This window comes from Bombina bombina, chromosome 5, assembly GCF_027579735.1.
Source record: "Bombina bombina isolate aBomBom1 chromosome 5, aBomBom1.pri, whole genome shotgun sequence".
NCBI lineage: Eukaryota > Metazoa > Chordata > Amphibia > Anura > Bombinatoridae > Bombina > Bombina bombina.
The window spans coordinates 703,917,421-703,944,070 of NC_069503.1; the positions used below are offsets into that span (position 1 = coordinate 703,917,421).

At 36.8% G+C, this 26,650-nt stretch overlaps 1 protein-coding gene across 1 annotated transcript in view; it reads left to right on the forward strand.

The window, feature by feature from the left end:
* The window catches only part of BMP6 (bone morphogenetic protein 6), a 381,976-nt gene that overhangs the window by 324,905 nt on the left and 30,421 nt on the right, over positions 1-26,650 (forward strand). The window contains 1 exon segment of the mRNA XM_053714726.1: positions 2,527-2,724. Coding sequence (XP_053570701.1) covers positions 2,527-2,724 — 198 coding nt within the window.

Genomic DNA, 26,650 nt, shown 5'->3' on the forward strand with positions numbered 1-26,650 from the left:
AATGAAGGCAATAGTAAAAAAGGACATTTAAATAGGTATTATTCTTAAAAAATAAAATGCTCTAACAAAATACAGTATTTTATTTTCACAGTGGAACGTCTAGTTAAAAGGTCATTATTGATGTTTTACTTCCAATTAAATAGGTTATTTAGAAGTGTATTACATTTGTTTTTTGTTTTCTGGGAGGGTTGGATGATACTGTGTAAAATCTTTTTGTGAGACATGCAGATGCTACCAATGAGCAATGGGTGGACATATAGCCTGCTCATTTCTATTTATTTTTGTATTTGAATGTGTGTCCCTTTAAATGGTGGGAAAATTTAAAATAATTTACAAAATATGATTCCCGAAAAGGCCTTTGATTGAAATAGCTGTGATCTTTCTTGTAGGTTTTTGCTGTGAATTTATTAAAATTCCACTGGTAATCATAAATTTGGTGGCGTGTAAATTTGAACCTGATGCAAAACTATAGTTTGACTGCCGTGCAGAGAAATATTTTCTGTATATTTCAGTACAAATAAACTCTATTGATATGTTATGTTATAATACTGATATGATCAGAAAAGACACAAATTTGTATCATAAATTGTGTATAAAAAGAGCTAAATTGGGGTTCCTGAGCTACGGAAATGTAATTTTCCCTTGATTTCCATCATTGATACAAGTAAGGGAGATATACAGGTGCTTCTACCACAGTGCCTATGGGGCTGTGAGCATTCATTTTGATGCCCCTTTAATAAAGCTAAACACAATAAATAAAAGTATAAAACAACCTTTAATTGACAATGACATTTTATGCAACTGTTGTCCAATTCATTCACTATTCTAAGAGTTACGGCGGTGACCTCTTCTAATTTACAGGGAGAGTTGATCAGAGCAAAAGTCAAAGTTAAAGTTTTATGATTCAGATAGAGCATGCAATTTTCCACGTACTGAACAAAAGCAAGAGGTCATAGTATATACGTGTATGCGTTTTGTGGGGATGATGACTGTCACATGGTACAGGGAGCAGTTAAAATGGAATTAACTTAAATTTGTCAGAAAAAAATAAACTAATCATTTGGAATTCAGACTAAGGGGCCCATTTATCAAGCTCCAAACGGAGCTTGTGGGCCCGTGTTTCTGGCGAGTCTTCAGACTCGCGGGAAGAGCAGTTATGAAGTAGCGGTCTAAAGACCGCTGCTCCATAATCTTGTCCGCCTGCTCTAATGAGGTGGACAGGAATCGCCGGAATTTAACCCGATCGAGTATGATCGGGTTGATTGACACCTCCCTGCCGGCGGCTGGCCGCGAGTCTGCAGGGGGCGGCGTTGCACCAGCAGCTCTTGTGAGCTGCTGGTGCAATGTTAAATGCGGAGAGCGTATTGCTCTCCGCATTCAGCGAGGTCTTGCGGACCTGATCCGCACTGTCGGATCAGGTCCGCAAGACCTTTGATAAATAGGCCCCTAAGGGCCTGATGATCTAAAGGTCTCTAAGCTGGTGAAATTCTTTAAGAATGCTCATCAGTACTTCTATTTCCCTGATGAAATTCTATAAAGCCACTTTTACCCTGAAAACAAGGTGTCTTGCTAAGGGGCATATACTACATTTTTGTATGAGAAGGAGATGCATTAATTGCAAAAGTGCACAATGAAAATCATAGTTTAAAAATCATGCAAAACAAATAATTGAACCATTCACACATAAATACGCAGGAAAAAATTGTATTGTTAAGGTGCATTAAAAATTGTAACAAAAATTGTATTTTATCAAAAACACAGCAATAAATTATATTAAATATGCGCAGCATAAAACGTAATTTAAGGACTCTGGATTTGCAAAAACATTTATTAATTTTTACTTAAAAGTACAAAATACAAAGTGTAATTGTTGATTTATCATAAAATGGGCTGAACATGGGCATTACGTGGGTGTGCATGAAATGGTATCTCAAATCCATGCCTAATTATCACTCCATTTAAACAGAAATAGAGCCTTGTTTTTTTGTATTTACTTATCAAAACTATATATGTTTTTAAGCAGACAACTCAAGGTACTGATAATTAGTTAGCTGACAAGGGTAATAGTATTCTAGTGTAAGAATTACCCTCCCACCTCCCTTATCCCTACCTGATACCTCCTAAACAGCTTCCCCACACACACACACACACAAACTCCTCACCACCAATTTTAGGTACTGGCAGACAGTCTTTTATGGCTTTCTTTTACCCACCTACCTCCCTGAGCCCTCTGAAACAGCTCTTTAACCCCCCCCCCCTTTACTGGTGGTGGTTATCCTGTTTATAGGTATTTATTTTTTATGTAGTGTTGTGATGCCCCCCCACCTCCTCACTCCCACGATCGTTATATAGGCACCCCCTCTGATACCCTATTTTTCTGTAGTGTAGCATCCAACCCTCCCTCTCAGGTGGTCAGTAAAATCAGCCGGGTGGTGCACCCATTAAAAAGGGCCTGGAAGAAAATTGCTAGAAAAACCATAAAGCAGAGATACCTATAAATTCTCTACGTTCTTTATGTTTTTCAAGGTCAAAACATTAATACAAGAGCTGCAGGCTTGGTAGGCAGAGATGGCCCATATGACAAACAGCCGTTTATGGTGGCTTTCTTCAAAGCAAGTGAAGTTCATCTGAGGACCACAAGATCGGCAACAAGCAAGCGCAAAAATCAGAATCGCAGCCGTTACACCCAGAGTCAGGATGTATCCAGAGTTTCTAGCGTCACAGGTAATGGAGATTGCTTCATAAAATCAAATGTACAGAATTTGTAGTAAGTATAAATATATATATTGAACATGAGACCCTAAATTCCTTTTAATAAATTTAGTAAAGGGAAGATAAAAATGGAATTTGAAAGCAGCAGAGCATAACAAAAATCTTAACAAAATTGTTTAACAAAAATTGTATTTGATCAAAAACTTAAAATTTGTATTCAAATTACACATTAATAAATCGTGTTACATACACACAACATAAATCATAATTTAAGTACACTGGATGTGCAGAAACACATAACAATTCGTACTTATAAGAAGAAAATACAAAGCGTAATTGTTGTTTTATCGTAAAGTGAGCTGAACATTTTATAATTTGCTAGTTTATAATTGTAGTGTGCACTTTTTTGTGTATCTGGTTTAAGTACCATCACAGAATGATATTTACTCTAATATATAAATTGGTTCCTCACTGCTTACATGCATTTGAGTCTTAGAAACTATGTTTAGTTGACAATATTGATTCTAATATGATGCTCTTTTTTTAGAACGGAATAATCTATAAGTATATTAAACTGTGCCTGAATATGTTTATTAGTGCTTATCCTTTTGGGTTAAAATATTTTTGTTTCAAAATAGATTATAATCTAATTAAAACTTGTGAAATCATATTGTGTCAACAAAAATGATTTTTTATTTGGTGTTCTTTTCATAAAGAAGGCCAATAACTATTGGTTAGAAAAGTCTATCAAAATAATTTATCTACAAAAAAACATACAAGCCTATTTATTAAGGGCCGAATGCCCTGAATGCCCCTGTTTCCGAAACAGGAGCTAAGAAGCAGCATTCTTAAGACCGTTGCTCCTTAATTCGTCTGCCTCCTCTGAGGCTGCAGACATCAATCCACTTGATCTCATACGATCGGGTTGATTGACACCCCCTGCTAATGACTAAATACTTACACTAAACGTTGTATCTGATTCATTGATCTTGCAGCCCCCTCATGCTAGGCATATCTGCTTACCTTAGACCTCAGATCAAATTCATGCCACCTTCATCCCCCTTTTTCTAGCTATATATCCAAATTAGACGTTGGATGACATTCTTGCTCCTTTGGGGCATGATTGTGCACTTTAAAATGATTTCATACTGTCATATACAGTTTACAAGTTTTTGCAAATCAAGAGCAGTTGAGGGAAATACTCTACTCCATGTAAAATAGCATTTCATAGGTGATCTTGTAAGTCTATTTGAACAATTAGATTGTTGCAGGAGCTGTAATAGCAATACACAAACCCTATTGGCTGCCAGAAAAAAACTGCAACCCAATGCATAGCAATACATTCCAGTCCTCTATGGCAGCAAAATGTTAAAGTCAATTTTGTCCAGGGGTCCAATTCTCTAAAGCTATCTGGTATGGAGAGATTATATACAATTCCTTGTCAGTATGATGAGGTCCATCAGGGATTGTTTTAAAGGCAGTTTTTACCTTGGAATTGTATTTCATTAATGGAAGTTTACTAATATGCTTTATGTTAAGTAGAGCCACTTGCTTCACAGTATAATTCTCTGTAAAATAAGCTTATTATTTCTCTTAAAAGAGAAAAACTGAGAATAATTATTAAACAGTGTTGTTGCAGATGAGTTGCAGGCAGGCCTCCTGATTGTTTATTTTAGTTAGGTTACAGGTGGACTTCCCTGTTGTTGCAGGCTGATTGTGGACAGGCCCCTCTGCTGTTGCAGTGCCTTGTGGGCAGACCCTCTCCTGTTGCAGTGCCTTGTGTTGCAGTCATTGTGTGTGGACAACTCCCTTGCAGTTGTTAGTGGCTTTTGTTTTCTCCATCTACTGTTGTTATTGGCTTGTGGATAAGTTCCCTTTCTTATGTACCTTGTGTGCTGCATGTTTGGGGGCAGGCACTCTGCTGTTGCAGCCATTGTGGGTCCTGGTTCTACTACCACCTATCTACCCCTGCATAGATATGCATTTCAGATTCCACTACAAGTTTTTTTGCAAACTACTTGTTAGCAAAACTGTACCTATAAAAATGTATGTTTTTTCTTCCATTGTACATTGAGATGGTCATAATTAAATGTATTATTTGGAGAAGGAGAAAGTAAAAATATTGCAGGGCTTTAACAGAAAAATGTGTGCATTATCTGTAAGAAATTTAAATGAAATACTACTAAGGGCTAGATTACGAGTGGAGCGCAAACATTTGCACCCAAGCGATAAGAGGTTTATTGTGAGGGTTTGCACTTGTCAGGATTACCGCAGGTCTTACAAGTTTAAAGTAAACGTGACTGCTTGAGCGCAATCGCGATTTACGCTAGAATGATTACCCCAACTTCAGAGTTCCGGTTAACTGTTTCGCAAAACATAAGAGTGTCACAAAACACATAAAAAATACATTACAAAGTATAGTTACACTCATAATAACACTATCCAATAAAAAATTATTATTATTGCACACAAAAGTTATAAAAGATCAAAGATATGAGGTCTCAGGTGTTATAATAAATAAGGCAGCCAAAGGGCTTTAACAGAGACATACATACATATATACTGTATGTCTAAATATGTATATGTATGTATATATATATATATATATATATATATATATATATATATATGTGTGTGTGTGTGTGTGTGTACACATATGTATTTATATGTTTATATATGTATTTACAGACATATATACACATATAAACACATAAATAGATATGTATATATGTATAGAAATATATAGAACTGCATTGAAGCCCTTTGCAGTTAATGGGATACTAATCCCAAATTTTGTCTTTCATTATTCAGGTAGAGCATGCGAATTTAAGCAACTTACTAATTTATTCTTATTATCAATCTTTCTTGATTCTCTTGCTATCTTTATTTGAATCTAAGCTAAGGAGCTGGCCCATTTTTGGTTCAGACCCTGAAAAGCACTTGCTGATTGGTTGGTACATTTATCCACCAATCAGTAAGTGCAACACAGGTGCTGAACCAAAAATGGGCTGGCTTCTTAGCTTAGATTTCTGCTTTTTAAAATAAACATAGCAAGAGGATGAAGAAAAATTGAAAATAGGAGTAAATTAGAAAGTTGTTTAAAATTGCATGATCTATCTAATTAATAAAAGAAAACATTTGGGTTTAGTATCACTTTAAGTAGATGAAAACATGTAAAAGCATACTTATTCAATATTCATGTTTAATAGAGGTTTTAACTAGTTATTTACTGTAAATATTTCACATTCCAATGTTCTGCACATAGCAGAATATATATATATATATATATATATATATATATATATATATATATATATATATATATATTGGTACAGATATATTTGAAGAACATTGGAATGTGAAATATTCATATTTCATGTCAGGTTAGCACAAATGAGAATATACAATTGGGTTTGCGCAAGAGTGGGGTGTTTGTTTTTTTCCCCTGTTTTCTCCTTTGACTCATAGTTCTACCACCACCTGTCTACCCCTGCATAGATATGCATTTCAGATTCCACTACAAGTTTTTTTTGCAAACTACTTGTTAGAAAAACTGTACCTATAAAAATGTATGTTTCTTCTTCCATTGTACATTGAAATGGTCATAATGAAATGTATTATTTGGAGAAGGAGATAGTAAAACATATTGCAGGGCTTTAACAGAAAATTGTGTGCATTATCTGTAAAAAACTGAAATCAAAATCCTCCATGTCTCAAAATTAAATCAATGTAAATATTTGCATAGGAAATTAGCACATCTAGACAAGATTCACCGCTTGCTTTTTCCCAGAAATACTTCATATACAGTACAATGTTAACAATGCACAAGAGAATTCTGGGTAAGATATGCAAATTTTGCTTCAAGTACTGTTTTAACACAGCGATCCTTTTAACAGGATTATTGCAGCAAACCAGAAATCACTCACTAGACAGCCTGTTTCGTTCTTTTTGGAACTCATCATGACATGGAGGATTTTAATTTCAGTTTTTTATCTCCCCCCATAATTTTAATGAATTTTGGTTTAACCTTGAAAGTAGCTTTACCAATGCAGCAACCAGAAATCTATCTCCTACTGATGAGTTCCAAAAAGAACGAAACAGGCTGTCTAGACAGTAATTTCTGGTTTGCTGCAATAATCCTGTTAAAAGCACAATTAAAAAAACAAAACAAAAAAACTTTTAATTCTATTATACAATTTACTTTGTTTTCTTGGTATATTTTGTTGAAGAATCTACCTAAGTAGGCTCAGGGAACATCCATGTGTCTGCAGCACCAAACAGCTTTGTAACAATATTTGTAACAATCAGTTCGCTCACAATCTTGTAGAAAAACATATCAAATCATTTATCTGCTAAAATCTCTATAGACATTATTTTGGTAGAAAAACATTAAGGGACAGATTATGAATGGGGTATTAACAGTTCCGCACAAGCAAAAAGGGGTTTATCAATGCTGTTTGCGTGTCAGGTTTACCGCTCATATTATAAGTTGAAAGTAAACGAGAATGCTAGAATGATTACCGCATCTTCAGAGCTCTGGTTAACTGATTTGCGGAACAATAAAGTTGGACAAAAATACATTACAAAGTACAGTTACACTCATAAAAACACCAACTAATAAAAATTATTAAAAAAAAAAGATATGAGGTCTCAGGTGTAAGAAAAAAAGGTAGGCAAAGGGCTTTAACACAGAGATACATACAAAGTCATGTTTATATATATATATATATATATATATATATATATATATATATATATATTTCTGCCTTAAAAGGGATGTGTGCACTAAAAAGAGGATTGCAGCATATTTATATATATATATATATATATTTATATATATATATATATATATACTGCAAGCCTCTTTTTAGTGCACATATCCCTTTTAAGGCAGAAAGTCCATATGTACTGATTTACAGCTAGAAATTGACTGTGCAGTATACAAACAAACCACAGACAGATGTTTGTGTAAGTAATAGCAGGTCCTGTATGGCTATGTATTTAAATATACCCCACAAACCACAGCTTATCAGGAGAGTAACTTATCAATTTCCAGGTGCAGGCCAGGGTCCCATCTTGCTACAGTACTGCTTAACATTCCCTTCCCCTCAGCATGTTCTGGTAACTGGACTGGTACTGACACTGTAGTTTATGCACAACACAACATCACCATGCTATGAATCGGCACAGCGTGAGAAATGTAGCCGGTCTCACAGATCAGTTAGTGTAATAATGTAATCAAACTAGAAGCCGCAGCGCCATAAGAAAAAAATGAGTGGCTCACGGTCCTGCCTCCAGCAAAGGGAAGAAGAAACTATATAAAGTTAAAATGAAGCGTTTATTCAAGACTTTCAAGTACATAAAAGCTTCATTTTAACTTTATATAGATTCTTCTTCCCTTTGCTGGAGGCGGGACCGTGAGTCACTAATTTTTTTCTTATGACGCTGCGGCTTCCAGTTTGATTATATTATTACAGTGACTGATCTGTGAGACCGGCTACATTTCTCACGCTGTGCCAATTCATAGCATGGTGATGTTGTGCATAAAGTAAATTAAAGGGACACTGAACCCAAATGTTTTCTTTCCTGATTCAGATAGAGCATGCAATTTTAAGCAACTTTCTAATTTACTCCTATTATCAAGTTTTCTTTGTTCTATTTCTATCTCTATTTGAAAAATAAGGCATCTAAGCTAAGGAGCCAGCAATTTTTTGGTTCAGACCATAGACAGCACTTGTTTATTGGTGCTGCCCAATCAGCAAGGACAACCCAGGTTGTTCACCAAAAATGGGCCGGCATCTAAACTGGCATTCTTGCTTTTCAAATAAGCATACCAAGAGAATGAAAAAAAATTAATAAAAGGAGTAAATTAGAAAGTTGCTTAAAATTGCATGCTCTATCTGAACCATGAAAGAAGAAAATTGCGTTCAGTGTCCCTTTAACCGATTTGCTGCAGCCACTAATTTGTTTCTTGAGAGACTCAAGAAATAAATTAGTGGCTGCAGCAAGTCGGTTAATTTACTTTATTCACAACATCACCATGCTATAAATCGGCACAGCGTGAGAAATGTAGCCGACTGAGTAGACAATAGAAAGCATTGGTGTCAGGGGGACACTTACCTATATGCGCACCTTATCAGTCTCTTCAGTCCTTTCAATGTGCGCAGCGCAAGCGCACATGGGATAATCAAACAAGCCTTAGGAGAATGGTGCTTGCCGCCCTCCCAAATCTGCCGCCCCTCCCAAACTGCAGCGCTAGGCACGGGCCTTGTTGGCCTAGGCCATGATACGCCCCCGATATAAACACATAAATACATATGTCCGTATATATATATATGCTATGCTGTGTATATACTGTATATTTTACCAAAATACCATCAGATATATATAGAAATATGTATTTATGAATAAATAGAACATATTATACTATGTGAAGAACATTGGAATGTGAAATATTCATATTTTCATCTCGGGTTAGCGCACTTGAGAATATGCAATAAGGTTTGCTCGAGTAGGGTGTTAGTTTATTTCCACTTGTTTTACTCCATTGACTTCTATGGGTGAATACTTCGCACGCACATATTTGAAGTTCGGCTATTTATGTGCATCGGGTTAAAGAAAAATGTTTACTTTCAACTTCTAATACAAGTGATAGCCGACGCGCGCAAAAAAACTTACTTCTAGCAGGGTTAGTGCTCAAGCAGGAGCGTTAAATACTTGTAATCTGGTACTAAATACGTTTTTCTAAAGGATTGTGGCCAACCCCAATGTTATACATTAAAGCAACTTTGTTGCCATGTAGTGGTCTCAACACGTGCATGCTTCTGAGCATACATAGATATGCTACCAAGACAATAAAGTTAATTTGATATTAGAAACAAATTGGAGTGTTGTCAAATTGCTTGCTCTATAAAAGTGTAATTTTGTTTTATGTGTTTTGAAATAAAACCATCAAATCAGAGAAAACAGCCAAAATACAAATACCAAAGTTCTTTGTTCATTTCATACAATTTGCATGCTTTTTATTTGGCTTGATGCAGGACGTATATGTTTCAGGCTACACCTATTTCCAAAAACAATTGGACCAGACCTACTTGACATTCTCTCTATACTTGTTCATCTGCAAATTTTTTGCAGCTGATAAAAACTAAAAACATTTGGATACAAAAATGAAGGAATGCAGTTTTCATCAGTGGTGCATCTTGCTGCATTCCATTCCATCAAAGAAGCAGACAAACTATCTGATTCTTCTTTACAAATCAGTGCGTATCTTTCATATTGTCTGAGTTTTAAATACAATTAAAAAATAGGTTTCTTAGGGCAAAAGCTCACATATGGATCATATTGTCATGATTGCAGAACCCTATACAAATTATGTTCTTCCTTCTGTGGATACTGATAACTATTTTAGTGCCGAATGGTAGACCCCTGAATTATAGCACTGAAAGTTTGTGTTCTTTTTGACTGAGTTCATTTTTTTTAATGAAATCCCATGCTGGTCCAAATTGTGAAAGATTATATTTAATAATAGAGGATTACAAAAAATGATGACTATAAAGTGGAATTGCACTGTTTTGTGAATCTCTTACAGATGTGTGGCCGTGATAATTGGGGCCTTCTTAGCCTGGAACAGATTCCTTACCGCATCTCCCATGTCTTAGTCTGAGGAGCAGCAAACCAGACACACACTTGCATTGTTTTTACACATTCCTTAAAGGGCCATAATACCCAAATGTTTAAACACTTGAAAGTGATGCAGTATAGCTGTAAAAAGCTGACTAGAAAATATCACCTGAGCATCTCTATGAAAAAAAGAAAGATATTTTACCTCAAAAGTTCCTCAGTAGCCACCTCCCGTTGTAAAGGATTTCTAAGCAGCATATTAGTATGTCTGTCCTGGGACAGCTAAGGGGATGAGCCTCGTGAACTCTCATATTATTTCCCTATTCAGCCTACTATGAAATCTCATGAGAAATCTCATGATATCTTCCTTTTTTACATAGAGATGCTCAGGTGATATTTTCCTGTCAGCTTTTTACAGTTTTGCTGCATCACTTTCAAGTGATTTAGCATATGAGTATTATGTCCCTTTAAGTTATAGCATAACTGCTTTTATTATACAAAGTTCCAGATCAGCAGCAGCAGATCAGTACTCTTATCTAAAATAATTTATTCAACCAACATAATAGGAAACAACAAAGTTTTAGGCTTATCAACCTTAAAGGGACATAAAACCCATTTATTTTCTTTCATGATTCAGATAGAACATACAATTTCAAACAACTTTCCAATTTACTTCAGTTATCAAATTTTTATTCATTTTCTTGTTATCCTTTGGTGAAAAGCTGGGATTTAAGCTTATAAGTGTGCACGTGTCTAAAGCACTATATGGCAGCAGATTTTCAACAATGTTAGACATTAGCAGGAGCACTAGATGGCAGCACTATTTCCTGTAGTGCTTCAGGCATGTGCACGCTACCTACCTAGGTATCCCTTCAACAAAGAATAACATGAGAACAAATCAGATTTGATAATAGAAGTAAATTGGAAACTTTTTTTAAATTGTAAATTGTAAATTTTTGGGTTTAATGTCCCTTTAATCATGTTTTATATAACATAATTAAAAGGGACATGAAACCCAAAATTTGTCTTTCATGCTTCAGACAGAACATACAATTTTAAACTACTTTCCAATTTACTTCTATTATCTAATTTGCCTCATTCTCTTGTTATCCTTTGTTGAAGAAGAAGCAATGCATTAATGTGAGCTAATTAACACATTAGGTGAGCCAATAAGATGAGGCATATATGTGCAGCCACCAATCAGCAGCTCCCGAGCCTACCTAGGTATCTTATTCAACAAATGATCTCAAGAGAGCAAAGTAAATAAGATAATAGAAGTTAATTGGAAAGTTGTTAAACATCTCATGCTCTATCTGAATCATGAAATAAAACATTTGGTTTTCATGACCTTTTAAAGGGATAGGAAAGTCAAAATTAAACTTATTTATTACATTATTCAGATAGAGCATGTCATTTTAAGACACTTTTAAATTCACTTCTAGTTTCAAATGTACTTCGTTCTCATAGTATCCTTTGTTGAAAAATGAATACGCACATATCATACACTAGTGGGAGCTGCTGCTCCAATTCGTCAAAAACTAAATCTGATGTCACCTACGGTGACTCTTTTATTTTAATATCTGTTTTGCCTCTGTCTGGGGGGCCACCGCAGACCCTTTGGCATACACCCCAAGTAAACCTTGGGGAATGAGGCCCCCCTTGAACCCCCCAGGCGGATGCAAAATAGATAGTGAAGATAGGAGATTACAGGGCCTATCTGATTGGTTGTGAATCCTGTCACTCACTGGACACGGACCAATCAGATGTATGGAAATACCGGAAGTGACGTCAGATTGGAGTTTTCGATGTATTGGAGTTCTCGACAGAACACTTGCACACATTTGTCTCTTGTGATTGGCTAAATAGATATTTTCAGCTTCCTGTCAGTAGTGCAATGCTGTCCCTTCAGCAATGGATAACAAGAGGATGAAGAAAATTTGATAATAGAATTAAGTTGGAAAGTTGTTTTAAATTGTATGTTCTATCTGAATCATAAAATAAAATTTTGGGGTTTACTATCCCTTTAAGTCCAATGCGTGCTTATTCTCCCATAGACTTCATTAGGGATATTGAAAAAACACTTATTGCTTGTGTGCTAACCCAACACCACATTACACCAACTGCGCTAAAGGTAGTTATGAAAACAATAGATTTCAATGTTCTTCCCATAGAAGAAAGTGTTCTTTTTATTTTTAAAGGGACAGATTAGTCAAAATTAAACATTCATGAAAGGGCATGCAATTTTATACAACTTTTCAATTTACTTTTATCATCACATTTGCTTTGTTCTCTTGATGTTCCTTGTTGAAAGGAAGGTAGGCTCATATGCTTATAAAGCCGTTGAAGGCCGCCTCTTATCTCAGTGTATTTTGATAGTTTTTCACAGCTAGACAGTGTTATTTCATGTGTGCCATATTGATAACATTGTGCGGATTGGCTAAAATGCAAGTCTGACAAAGGAACTGAAATAAGGGGCAGTCTGCAGAGGCTTAGATATAAGGTAATCACAGAGGTAAAAGGTATATTAATATAACCCTGTTGGTTATACAAAACTGTGGTATGGGTAATAAACGGATTAACTATCTTTTTAAACAAAACAAACATATGTAGTAGACTGTATTATATATTTATTCAAATATATACAGAATATTTATATATAATTTTTAACCTAGCAAGGCTCATATGACCATTTCTAAGGCCTTGAAGGCAGCCTTTTATCACATGCTTTTTTTTTGCTTTTCACAACAGGGGAGAGCTAGTTCATGTAAACCATATAGATAACATTGTGATCACACACGTGGATTGTGGCAGACACTGCACTAATTGGATACAATTAAATTCAATAGAGAATTAATAAAATGTCATGTGATCAGGGGGCTGTCAGAAGCTTAAATACAAGTTAATTACAGAGGTAAAAGGTATAGTAATATAACAGTGTTGGTTATGCAAAACTGGGGAATGGGTAATAAAGGGATTATCTATCTTTTTAAACAACACAAAATCTGGTGTTGACTGTCCCTTTAAGGATGGGTTGGGATACTACAGGCTAAATAAAATATTGCAAATGCAATCATATGGGTAAAGGAAATACTTGTAAATAATTTAATACACTCCAGCAGATAAAGTGGATCATTGGGGACAACCTGCAGCCTTACACCACCTGAAAATGCACACCCTATCAGTAAAATCAGTATTATATATACTTGTTGTTACAGAAGCATTAGTTATTTTGTTGTGAAGAAACTTATTTCCCAGCAGCAATGCCTGAACCAGCCAAGCCAGCGCCTAAGAAGGGCTCCAAGAAAACTGTAACAAGTATCATTTCATAAAGGGTTAACTCTGTTCAGTTTTGAGAAAACTATTTTCTGAGGCAGGTTTCCTAGCATATTGTGTACTGTAATTAAGTTTGTGATAAGCATTCACTGCTAGGTGATAAGAAGGACTCAATTGTTTTCTTGTGTGTACTTGTTATCTGCGGTGGCCTGTCCAAGGGCTTTGTCTAAATGTGTGATGGGGGATTTTATGCTTCCCCCCCTGGGAGTGCCCTGTGTGCATGTACCTAAATAAAAAGCAGGCTGGGCATCCCAGTCCTCAGTTCTTGGTTGTCCCTCAATCGCAGCGTTGACTCGTTTTTGTGGGCAGAAGGGTATCCTAGCTGTACTACAGCTAAGGGAGATTATTCTACATTTGCGAGACTCATATAGAATACTATGGAAAGCAGTTTCTCCCCTCTTCAGCAATAGGAATCCAGGCTACTAAGCGGTCCATCTCTCAGCGAGACTAAGGGTAACCGTAACACTTGTGTCAATTTATATTGGATGTGAGATACATTGATTTACATCTTATAAGTGAATATTACTCTGAGTACCCTTTATACACAACTATGTGGATGTGAGTTATAGTACAAGAATATGTCATAAACATGATACTACCTGTTTTTATTGCCATTTCCACACAGGTCATATTATATGTTTTAACAATATTAGTGTAATAAAACACACCTCACATGGATGTGTATGACAATTACATGGTAAATAACAGAGGTTTATGGTGAACTATAATAATATTTATTTATTTATTGGCTTCTTGGATAAGGGAGCTGAGGTGCCTGTAGTGGATTTCCTAGTTCTCCTGGTTTGAGAAGATTCTGCTGTTTCTGCTGGTGTGCTGGCCACAGATGATAGGCTGGAGGCAGTGTCCTGCTGGTGTGTAAAGTGCTCAACCAACACACCCAAGAGTTAATTTTGTTCTATCCACCTATTGTGTATCTGCATCTGCATATCAGACAGAATTTGCATAATCTGTGACTGGTTTTGAACACTTACACTTAACGATGCTGCCATGCTCCTCTGTAGCTCTATGCTGCGTTTGTGTAACCTCTCTTGGCTCCTTATGAACCTTTCTTGGTCCTGAAGAACCTCTCTTGGCCTCTTTGCATGCTCTCAGTGCTTGTCATGAGCCTCCTGTAGAGTGCAATGTATTCCTCACCCAGGGGAGAATACAATGCATCCACAGGCTCTTGAGCAACAGGGCTGCCAGTTGCTTGAAGGGCAGGTTCAACTGTAGCTTCTGCTGCTTGAGTCTCAGGTTCAGCTGCATCTTTTGCTGCTTGGGTCTCAGGTTCACCTGAATCTTCTGCTGCTAGAGGGACAGGTTCATCTGTATATTCTGCTGCTAGAGGGGCAGGTTCATCTGTATATTCTGCTGCTAGAGGGGCAGGTTCATCTGTATATTCTGCTGCTAGAGGGGCAGGTTCATCTGTATATTCTGCTGCTAGAGGGGCAGGTTCATCTGTATATTCTGCTGCTAGAAGGGCAGGTTCATCTGTATATTCTGTTGCTAGAGGGACAGCTGTAGTTTCTGCTGTCTTGCTATCTGCAGATGGTGGAGCTCATCCAATGGATGAGGATGGTGGAGCTCATTTAATGGATGAGGATGGTGGAGCTCGTCCAATGGATAAGGATGGCGGAGCTCTCATGGTTGATTGGTAGTCCCACTGATGACCAGTGCGTAACCACCCAGCCTCTACAATCGGCACTCCTTGTGACATAGTCTGTGGGTAATATCCATGACTGACATGAGATTGTGTTGTGGGGGTTGTAAATTCATGGACCCTTTGTGGCTGTCTTGGCTCCCCCTCAAATCCAAAGGAAGGATATTCCTCTGGCCAGGAATCTTGCCAGGGGTCATATGTCAATGGTGGTGGCATCACTCTCAGGTCCTCAACTGAAGCCATCCAACTATGCTCATGCCTGGGAGCATACTGTCCGTGCGGTTGCCTGAAGACTGGTGGTGGTGGTGGCATGGCTGTTTGTATCCTCGTGACAGGAGGTTCTGTGGAGGAGACAAAGGATGAGAGGGATTAGTACAGTCAGATATATGTCCATGTGGGCATACAATGTACATTGATACATGCTAGGGCCTATACTGATTCTCATGTCAAACTCTATAACATGCATGTGCACATTGTAATTTGTTCTATGAGGGATTTATATATGAACAGTATACAGGGATGTGTTTCATACAATAGTTATGTGTAAGTCAATGATGAAATAATGTGTTCTTTTAGTGACACTATGGTCACACAATTTACTTTAGCCTGATCTAGGCACAGAACCTGCTTTATTGAGCTAAAAGTATTGGGATGGGTATAGTGTCCATTTGATGAAAACTCTACATGTAGCTTGTGGCCTGTGTTACTCTGAGACATGTTAGTATTGCACTATTCCACCTCATATCATGAATTGCTTTGTGTTATGTAGCAGTAATGTCAAGTATAATTGTAGATGTTTTTGTTAGTACGTTAAATATTATGCTCCTCATCGTGTACATGAATGTGTGATATTAAAGGATGTTATATCACAACTACATATAATACAGGTGTGTGGGATGTTACACACCAGCATGATGTGCTGTGGTTGCAGCCACTGAGTCACGAGCCCCTGGAAGTCCACGGACTGCTGTGATACTCAGGGACCTGCGTATCATCTCCTGCCAGGTGTTGTACTCTATGTCCAGGGCCGGGGCTCCGCCTGTTCCCTTCTGGTGGACAGCTTCCTGCCCCATCTTTTCTTTGACCCGCCTCTTGCAGTCATTCCACCTCTTTTTCAGACCCTCTACAGTCCTCCTCTGCAGGGCCACACTGTTGACAGCATCCTCTACTGCCAACCATGCAGTCTTTCTTCTTTTGGCACTATCTGAGGGTGTTTTTTGTAACAATGTCTAGTTTTGCTTATTTTTAAAAAAACATTGTGCTGATTTTCAGACTCCTAATCAAGCTCCAATGTTTTAGATGTATATTGATGTCTACAGACTAATGCTTGCTCCTGTTTGTGTAAAGGGTCTTTTCATATCAAGGGAGGGGGGAGGATTGGGAGTGTCTGCTGTTCCTGCTTTTCCAGCCCTTTTCACTGGGTGGCCCAGTCTAACCTCATCAAAAGTGCTAAACTGGGAGCTTACAAGTAAGTTTTTAAAAGGTTTTATACTGTAGTTTTAGATCAGTATCTGTGCATCATATTCTTTATAGTAGTGTCAATTACAAGCAGTTATATGAAAATTAGTGTATAATGTCCCTTTAACCTATGTGTTTATTGAGGTTTCATTATTGCTGGTGCTTACAAGAGACTGAGGATTGGTGCTGTTTAATTTTAGATTTTAATTTCATACAGCATTGTTATCATAATGATCTCAAACAGTCCCGCCTCTCATAAACTCACCTTGAGCAGTTGCTTTATTGTATTTAAAAGGGAAACAGGATAACAGGTTTGATGTTAAAGGGAAACTAGAGCATGACATTTTAAGCAACTTTCTAATTCACTCCTATTATCAATTTTTCTTCGTTCTCTTGATATCTTTATTTAAAGCAGGAATGTAAATCTTAGCAGCCAGCCCATTTTAGGTTCAGCACCATGGATAGCACTTGCTTATTGGTGGCTTACATTTAGCCACAAATAAGCAAGTATAACCCAGGTTCTCAACCAAAAGGGGGCCGGCTCCTATGCATCATATTCCTGCCTTTTAAATAAAGATATCAAGAGAACGAAGAAAATTTGATAATAGGAGTAAATTAGAAAGTTTCTTAAAATTGCATGTTCTATCTGAATCATTAAATAAAAAAATTGGATTTATTGTCCCTTTAAGCAGCTCTCTGGTTTACTACTATTCTGCCCTCTAGAGGCTCTAATACTGCTGCCCTCCCAAATACCCGTCTTTCATTAAGTCATTGGTACTCACTGCCTTCTAGTACTAGGAACTGCCTAGATTACTGCAGTAGTGAGAACAATTTCCTAGTTAATATACCTGCATTTTCCCAGGGTTATAAAACTATGGTGAGGGGGACTCAAATAGAGGACTTGCATCTCATACTATTGCCTCTTACTCTATAGTTGATCATTATTTTTGCACAGGGTTACATCAACAACAAAATAGCCTCCGCAATGCAGCTAAAACTCCTCACATTGCTTCATGACAAAATGCCTTAGCTGGCTTAACTAACTTTACCCTAAACGTTGCCTTAGCTGCCTAAACTATGTTGTGCGGAAGCAGTGCAAATAGTTTAAGTTTCAGTTGTCACTCATTGCAGAAGTAACACTATGCAGGAATAATAATCAGGTATAGAGAAGAGGTTTGAGAAGCAGGGAAACTGCTTCTGGTTCATTTTGGTGTCCCTACACTTTATTTACTCTAAAACGTACTGTGTACAGTATTACAGTGATGTCTTTTTGCCGAGTACTGTCTCTGCACATTTTCAACAGCTGGTTAGGGAGCATAAGAAAATAGTGAGCTGTGTGTGTGTGTGTGGGGGGGGGGGGTATACATCAACTTTAGCAGCAGCATTTTTTTAATTCATGTAAATTGTAAAAATACTATTTGTCATCTTTTTTTCAAATATTGCAATTTGTTTTCTGACTACAGTGTTCCTTTAAACGTTCATGATTCAGGTAGAACATATATTTTTAACAACTTTCCAGTTTATTTCATTTATCAAATTTGCTTTATTCTCTTGGTATCCTTTGTTGAATGAGCAGCAATGCACAACTGGAAGATAGCAAATGTATGCAGTCACCAATCAGTAGTTCATTTTTACTCCTGAACCTACCTAGGTTTAATCTTCAACAAAGTATCCCTAGAGAAGAAAGCAAATCAAATAATTTAAATAAATTGTTTAAATTGGCATGCTCTGTCTGAACTATGAAAGTTAAATTTTGACTTTACTGTTATCCAAAGCACTAATTAATTGCATATTAGAACATACATTGGTTTAATTATAAGTTTTGCAACAAACATTGAAAATAATTAATATTAACTCATTTTAATATTGGCTTCAGTTTTAGCTGGGTGGTCAGTAAATTCAGCTGGGTGGTGTGCCCATTAAATAGCAAGAAGAGCACTGGATTGCTAATACAGTTAGTGTTACATGAAAGTTCACATATCCTAAGCTGCAAATTGTTAAAGGGCCATGGACGTCAAATTAAACTTTCATGATTCTGTGCACAATAAAAATCCAATGTTCTTTGCAAAGAAGCCTTCGGTATAGTTGTTACACTTTGCTACTTATCATGAGAGCATACCTCAGGAGCATGAATGTGTGTTGAGCACTATACCACAACAGTGTTTGCAACTTTGTTTTTAATGATGTTATACATATAGTGATGAAGACACATGCTCTCTTCTAAACCTACCTAGCAATGCTTTTATAGAAAGGAGTTAAAATTTAACATAAGATACCAAGAGAAAGAGATATATTTGATAACAAAAGTAAATTTTATTTTATTTTTTATTTTTTGTTAAATTGCACACTCTATTCAGGTGTCAAATCCTACAAAAAAAGTGTGGGAACTCACCAAGACTTCCACCCCCTCTCACAATTAATATTATTTTATATATACACACTTACACACACTGTACTTATATATATATAATCTATACACTTTGGTTAATGAAAGCAAATTAAATCCAATGAAGAGTAGAATGGTTGCCTTTAGGCCTGAGGATCCTCCTCTGTTAGAGAGTCTCACCGACTTAAGATGCAATAGTCCCACTTCTGCTGAGGGGAGCTAAATAATCCCAGAGCAAGCCACACAAAAATGTAAGCACCATGTGTTACACACGGAGGGTGGTCTCACTGCAGGACCCCTGAAAGGTTTGCATTTAGTGTAGTGTAATAAGTGTTACTGCCCATTACTAGAGGATCTCACTAGAGGGCTTATTAGACTGTGCTCTAGCTCCTTCCACTAGCAGCAGCGTTTACTGAAATGTTTCTGTTCTCTGTCCAGAGGGAACTTAGTTCCTCCTGCAAAAATAGGGCAGGAACTCCGGTCCCATGCGTTTCCGTCTGTGAACCTCAAAGTCTCGATGGTGCTGCTAAGTATGTATTTTTTGCTCAATGAATAGACCCTGGAAATAGGTTTTAATGTGATATGAATCCCAAAAATGTTCCTTCATGATTAAGACAGAAGGCTTAGGAGGCTTAGGAGCTGGGAGCTACCTGCTTATTGGTGGCTGCACATAAATGCCTCTTGTCAGTGGATCACCATTGTGTTCAGCTAGCTCCCAGTAGTGCATTGCTACTCCTTCAACAAAGGATACCAAGAGCATGAAGCAAAATTAATAATAGATCAAGTAAAATGGAAAGTTGTTTAAACATGTATATTCTATCTGAATCATGGGGGGAAAAAAGTGTTTACTGTCCCTTTAACCAGCATGTTACTGATCTCCTCACACAAGTAAACTACTTTAAATGGATGTTATTTTAAGCCGGTCAGTTACTATATTCCCTGACTATTGTTTACAATACCGTCAACTACAGAAGCTGATGCTTATTTCTAAGATGTTTGATGACTTTTGGAGAAGCAGTAGTGATTACCTCCTACACTGCCTAGCCATGTTGCATCAGCCCACGTGGGAAGCATCACAAGTAGTTAAATGGTTAAATGTAAATTGAACCAGTTATAGTTTTCCATGGAAAATCCTTTTTGGTAAATATTTATGTGCTCTATGCCAGCACTTAACTTAAGAAAAGCTGTAGGAAATCTTAAATCGCTTCAGATGTATATGTGGGAGGGAGAAAAAAATCATAGGGTTGGAATTTGTTTTCTTTAAAATAAAAAGTCAGTGCAAAAAGAAACAGCTGGGGCCTGTCACTAAGATGGTTTCCTAATTGAAACCTTCATATTGAGCTGTTTCCAAATATCAGGAACTTGTTTCATCCATTGAGAAAGCTAAATTCAGGATGAAAGATTGGAATATGTGCAGTGTTTATTGTGGAAGATGCATCAGTCTGTATAAAAGGAGTATCAAAATTAGTGCCCCTTTATTGTTTTTATAATTAATTAATCAATCAATCAATCAATAAATCATTGTTGGAATAAATTACTTCTTTAAACTGATTTTTTTTGTGCACCCCTGGGTTCCATTTCAGTCTCTCAGAAATCCCTTGTAGAGTGCATTGCAAGCTCTTTCACAGGCTTTTCAAATTCAGACACATCCCAGTCCATTTGAACCAATAACAAAATATTTACAAAGGGATTTATTGTGTAATAGCATCCTATACACTTTGCATATGGGCTATTAATACTAGTATTCCAATGCATTAGAAAAAAAGGTTCTGAGCACAATTTTACAGGGGTTTTTTTAAATTAATTTTGAACCTTTTTTAAAACTATTTTTTTTCTGTTATCATTAGCATTTCTTGGTTTCTCTTCCATGTTTGTAGTAAAGTGTTAGGACTTGCAACTACGACCGGGCCTCCGAGGGTGGGGTCCCAGCTTTTTTGTTTTTTTTTTCCAATAAAAAACTTTGACCTGCCACTGCCTGAACTGATATCATGTGAGTGTGATGTGATGCTTCACTAGTGTCTCTGTCTCTGACTACAGGGGTTAGTGTTTCTGTTTTACCCATTGGTGTTTATGTGTGTGTGTGTATGTGACTGTGTGTGTATTTATGCATGTATGTGTATGTATGTGTCTGTGTGTGTATTTATGCATGTATAATACTGTGTGTGTGTGTATGTATGTATGTATATGACTGTGTGTGTATTTATGCATGTATGTGACTGTGTGTGTATTTATGCATGTATGTGTATGTATGTGTCTGTGTGTGTATTTATGCATGTATAATACTGTGTGTGTATGTATGTATATGACTGTGTGTGTATTTATGCATGTATGTGTATGTATGTGACTGTGTGTGTATTTATGCATGTATGTGTATGTATGTGACTGTGTGTGTGTGTATTTATGCATGTATGTGTATGTATATGACTGTGTGTGTATTTATGCATGTATGTGTATGTATGTGACTGTGTGTGTGTGTATTTATGCATGTATGTGTATTTAAGCATGTATGTGTATGTATGTGACTGTGTGTGTGTGTGTGTATTTATGCATGTATGTGTATGTATGTGACTGTGTGTGTATTTATGCATGTATGTGTATGTATGTGTTATGTCTTAAATTAAAGACTTTGTTAATAAGATTCTGTAACTTGATATGAAATAAAGGTTGTGTTGCTCTTTTATGATCTAAGCAGAAAATGAAGTTTTGAATTATCTGCATAGGCAATGTGAGCAAATTATTATGAAATCTTATTACAGACCATAAGTAATAATTCAGATTGGAGTTAAAATCTGTATAGGTAGAATGCTTGTGCAGTAATATATATGATAATCTCAGGTTCAGTGAAAAGTCTTAAGGTATTCCACTTCCTGTCTTCACGCACACACACACTCAAACTAAAATATATACAAATCCAGTCAAATCACACAATCCAAGTAATTCAGTATATGTAAGGTAAATCTTTAAGTAAGAATTATAGCAAGCTGAGATTCGATACTGAGTTTGGTAGCAGGTACTGCTGTATGAGAGATATTGAAAGTTCAAAGCAGGGTCGGTCATATGAATTAAATATGCGTATTGACAAAGGTAAGTATGACAAGCATAAGCATATAATTGTTCCCAGTTGTTAACTTGTGTAGTATACGATACCCAACCACTTTGAAGAGGAGTTCTGAAAGATCACAGCCGTTAGCGGTCAGAGGCTGTGTGTGTGCGGCTTAGTTCCGGGACGCGGAGAAAGAAGATCCGACGGCGTAGTGATAAGGTTCAAAATTAGAAAGTTCAAAAAGGACTGTAGTTGAATCCAATGAATCTTTTAGAGGTACAAGTATTGAACTTGTCGAGGTATGACCTGAAGGATGAAAACTAGAAGCTAACAAGTGTTAGCAAACAAAACACTTCAATTTTCAGGCAAGGAATGATAGTACATTGCCGCCTTATAAAGGGAGGAGAATAAGCTGGGAGGGGATAGGCCTTAAAGGGATATCACAGTATGTGACTGTGTGTGTGTGTATTTATGCATGTATGTGTATGTATGTGACTGTGTGTGTGTATATTTATGCATGTATGTGTATGTATGTGACTGTGTGTGTGTGTATTTATGCATGTATGTGTATGTATGTGACTGTGTGTGTATTTATGCATGTATAATACTGTGTGTGTGTGTATGTATGTATATGACTGTGTGTGTATTTATGCATGTATGTGTGTGTGTTTGTGGAACCAGCAAATTACAGACCTGGTTACTACAGCATGGGGGGGTGGTAAACAGTGTCGCTATACAGTACCACTATAGACAGTACGGGGTGCTGAACCATGTCACAGACTACTGTGGTCACTTTATAAAGTACTGGGGCGGGTAGGGTCAGGCCAGCCATCTCACTGCAGATTACAGACTGTGTCACTAACCCACTATATACAGTACATGTGGGTTAAACAGTGTCACTATATACACTAATAGGTGGTCAGACCATCTCACAGACTGTGGGCACAGGGTACCACCTCTTGCAGACATGTAATCTGATTCACATTTTATTTCTGTGTTAAATGTAAAAAAAAGAATATATATATATATGTATGTATCAAATTTACCTTTTTTTGGGGGTTGGGAGGACTGGGTGGGGGGTCCTTCTTAGATTCTTGCACCTGGACCCTGTGGTTTCTAGTTACACCTCTGTGTGTAAATTTTGCATTGGCCACGTGTCTTATCTTCTATAAGAAACATGTTTATATTATATTTCAAGTAGGCTACCACAAGGATTTTTGAGAGCTCTTCATAAAGGTAATAGATTGTGTTCAAAACAAAAATGAGACGTGAGAAGTAATTAAATGAATACTGATAATGACTTCTTAGTGTATCAGAATGTAAGGTTGTTTTTTCCCCCAACTTAACTGATAATATTGATTCAGGATATGTGTGTAATTAAAACATTCAAATAATTTTGTTTCGTAGTTTTTTTAAGCGTAAGCATAAATTAATATTTACATATTATTTAAGATGTGTTGTGTACGTATTTCATAGTTCATTGTGATTTGAACTTTTAATATATTAAATAAAAAAGAAGTGTGAACTGAGGATGTGGACAAAGTTTAATATTAAAAGTGTCATTCAAAACAGCCATAAATTAATTTTCAACTAAGTCAAGGTAGAGAAACTGAAAAGTCCAAAAAGCTTTTAAGAAACAACCAAAAAAAAAAACCCAAGAAAAATCCCGGTGTTCACAAATAAAGCTCACATTTTATTGAATGCTATATTGTACTGCATTTGTCTGACATTCTTATAAAAATATAGGTAACACTGCAAGTGAGATACACTAGAATTCAGTGAGGAATCTTATAATTCTGCTGGATTTTGTAATTCAATTCAGAGCTGGACTGGCCTACCAGTGCCACTGCAGTTACAGCCACCCAGCCACAATTTAAGGTGGTGGTTCTGCCAGTGCCGCTCTGTGTATGTGACAACCTCTGAGTATCAGCTGGTGGCTGAGCCAGGGGACATAAGGAATGGAGGTATGCAGGGGTGAGGGAGAGTTGCCTGTCAGCACAAACATGCAGGGAACAGGTAAGACATTGCAATCTTCAGAACTTTGTGTTTCCTGGTCTCTGATTGGCTAGTATAGATGGCAGTCATTTTTTCCCCTGTGAACCGAATTGTCTAAATGCTGTTTTATGTTATACTTTCCCAATACATTCAGCTGTCTCGTATGGAGTTCATGATATGTGATCTATTAAGCTTCTATAACATCATTATTATTTTATTTGAATAAACCTGCTCAAATGGCTAACTATAGGTTATGCATTATAGGTACATGAGTTACTAGGATTTTTGTATAGATTGTCTCTACAAACAGATTTATAGATTCAGCACTATACAATTTACCAGACTATGATTTTTCGTATGCAATTTTCCTTGATATGTGTTTTTTGATGTAGATGAATGCTATAATATGTCATACCCCCCAACTGTCCCGATTTTCGCGGGACAGTCCCGATTTTAGGGGTCTGTCCCGCTGTCCCGGGTTGCTAGCCATCTGTCCCGCATTGCCCCATGCATTTAAAAAACATTTTTTATTCAATTGGGCACATAATCAGAAGCAGCTGGCTTTTCTCTCCCAGGGTTATATACCTGTTAGATTCCTTGTGGAAAAGTAATTGTGTGTGGGTTAAGCAGGAGTAGGAAGGCTGTATACCCTCTGACCTCAGGTAATAATGACCTCTAACCCCTGGTAGTGATGACGTCTACCCCTGGTGATAATACTAGCATGACTTCAGTTTTATACGATGAGCAGTGCTAACACCAGGGTATCAAACAGTGGAAGCCTCAGACTGCCAGCTAATGTGCTTGCCAACCCCAGGACCCCATACAATGCGTTACAGATACCCATATATGATGTAGTGTGTGTGTCTATCTGTATCTATAAGAGTGTATGTGTGTGTATCTGCATGTATAAGTGTAAGCTGTGTAGTGTGTGTGTATATCTGTATGTATAAGTGTGTGTGTGTGTGTGTGTGTGTGTATCTGCATGTATAAGTGTATGCTATGTAGTGTGTGTGTATCTGCATGTTTAAGTGTATGCTATGTAGTGTGTGTGTGTGCATCTGTATGTATAAGTGTATGTTATGTAGTGTGTGTGTATCTGCCTGTATAAGTGTATGCTATGTAGTGTGTGTCTGCATGTATAAATGTAAGCTATGAAGTGTTTGTATCTGCATGCGTAAGTGTATACTATGTAGTGTGTGTATCTGCATCTATAAGTGTAAGCTATGTAGTGTGTGTGTGTATCTGCATGTAGAAGTGTATGCTATGTAGTGTGTGTGTGTGTATCTGTATGTATAAGTGTAAACTATGTAGTGTGTGTATCTGTATGTATAAGTGTATGCTATGTAGTGTGTGTGTATCTGCATGTATAAGTGTATGATATGTAGTGTGTGTCTGCATGTGTAAGGGTATGCAATGTAGTGTGTGTGTGTCTGCATGTGTAAGTGTATGCTATGTAGTGTGTCTGTATCTGCATGTGCAAGTGTATGGTATGTAGTGTGTGTATGTGCATGTGTAAGTGTATGCTATGTAGTGTGTGTTTCTGTGTATTTGAGTGTGTGTACATGTATATGTGTAGATTGTGTTACTGTGCATTTTTGCTAACTTTAAAGGCTAGAATCTAGAATATTAATGGGGAAAGCAGAGAGCAGTTTTAAAGAATCTATTATTAAATGTCCAATTAAGATAAAAAATATTTATCACTGTCTCTGCAAAGGCTAATTAAATACAGATCTCACATAGCTATACCAGTGGTCTGAGCTTGTGTTTGATTTGCTGTCTAAGAGTATTAAAATATATGACTTTATTTAGAATTTTATTTATATTAGTTTGGTCTTATTATTTTTTTTAAAGCCCAGCCCCCGCTCCTGCCCACCACATTTCAAATTTTTGCCGCGGGGGGTGTTCCTCTTTTGAATTTTGAAATTTTGGAGGTATGATATGTTACAGTGATTGCTAATTGTATTTTAAACTTTACTTCTAAACACTGTGGTGTTTGCCTAGCAACCATTTTTTGTAGGCTGGTTGTGGATTTTATTTATGTTAATTGATTCACTGTACGTTTAAGGTTTGAGGAAGGATTGAGTGACCCTAAAACATTAAACAAATGGGGAGGAAATGGTCTGCTCTGCTTTAAAATGCTTGGCCCTATTGTTGGTCCCAGTCCAATTCTGATTTAGGCCCTTGTTTCTAATAAGTCACATTACTTTCCAGTTGAAGCAGCTTGGAGGGACTTCCATACTCATGCCATTTTCTTAGTGATTTATATACAAACTGCAGGCTAAAATATATGTGATTTAGTCCACTCATTTATTTTTTTATTAATATAAACCTTACTCCTCATTTGTAGTATCAATTTCCTGTCTTCTTCAATTTGCATTCACGCCTTGCCCCCCAATGTTTACCTGTTTTCCAACTTTCTGTCACATCTTTCATGCTCTCT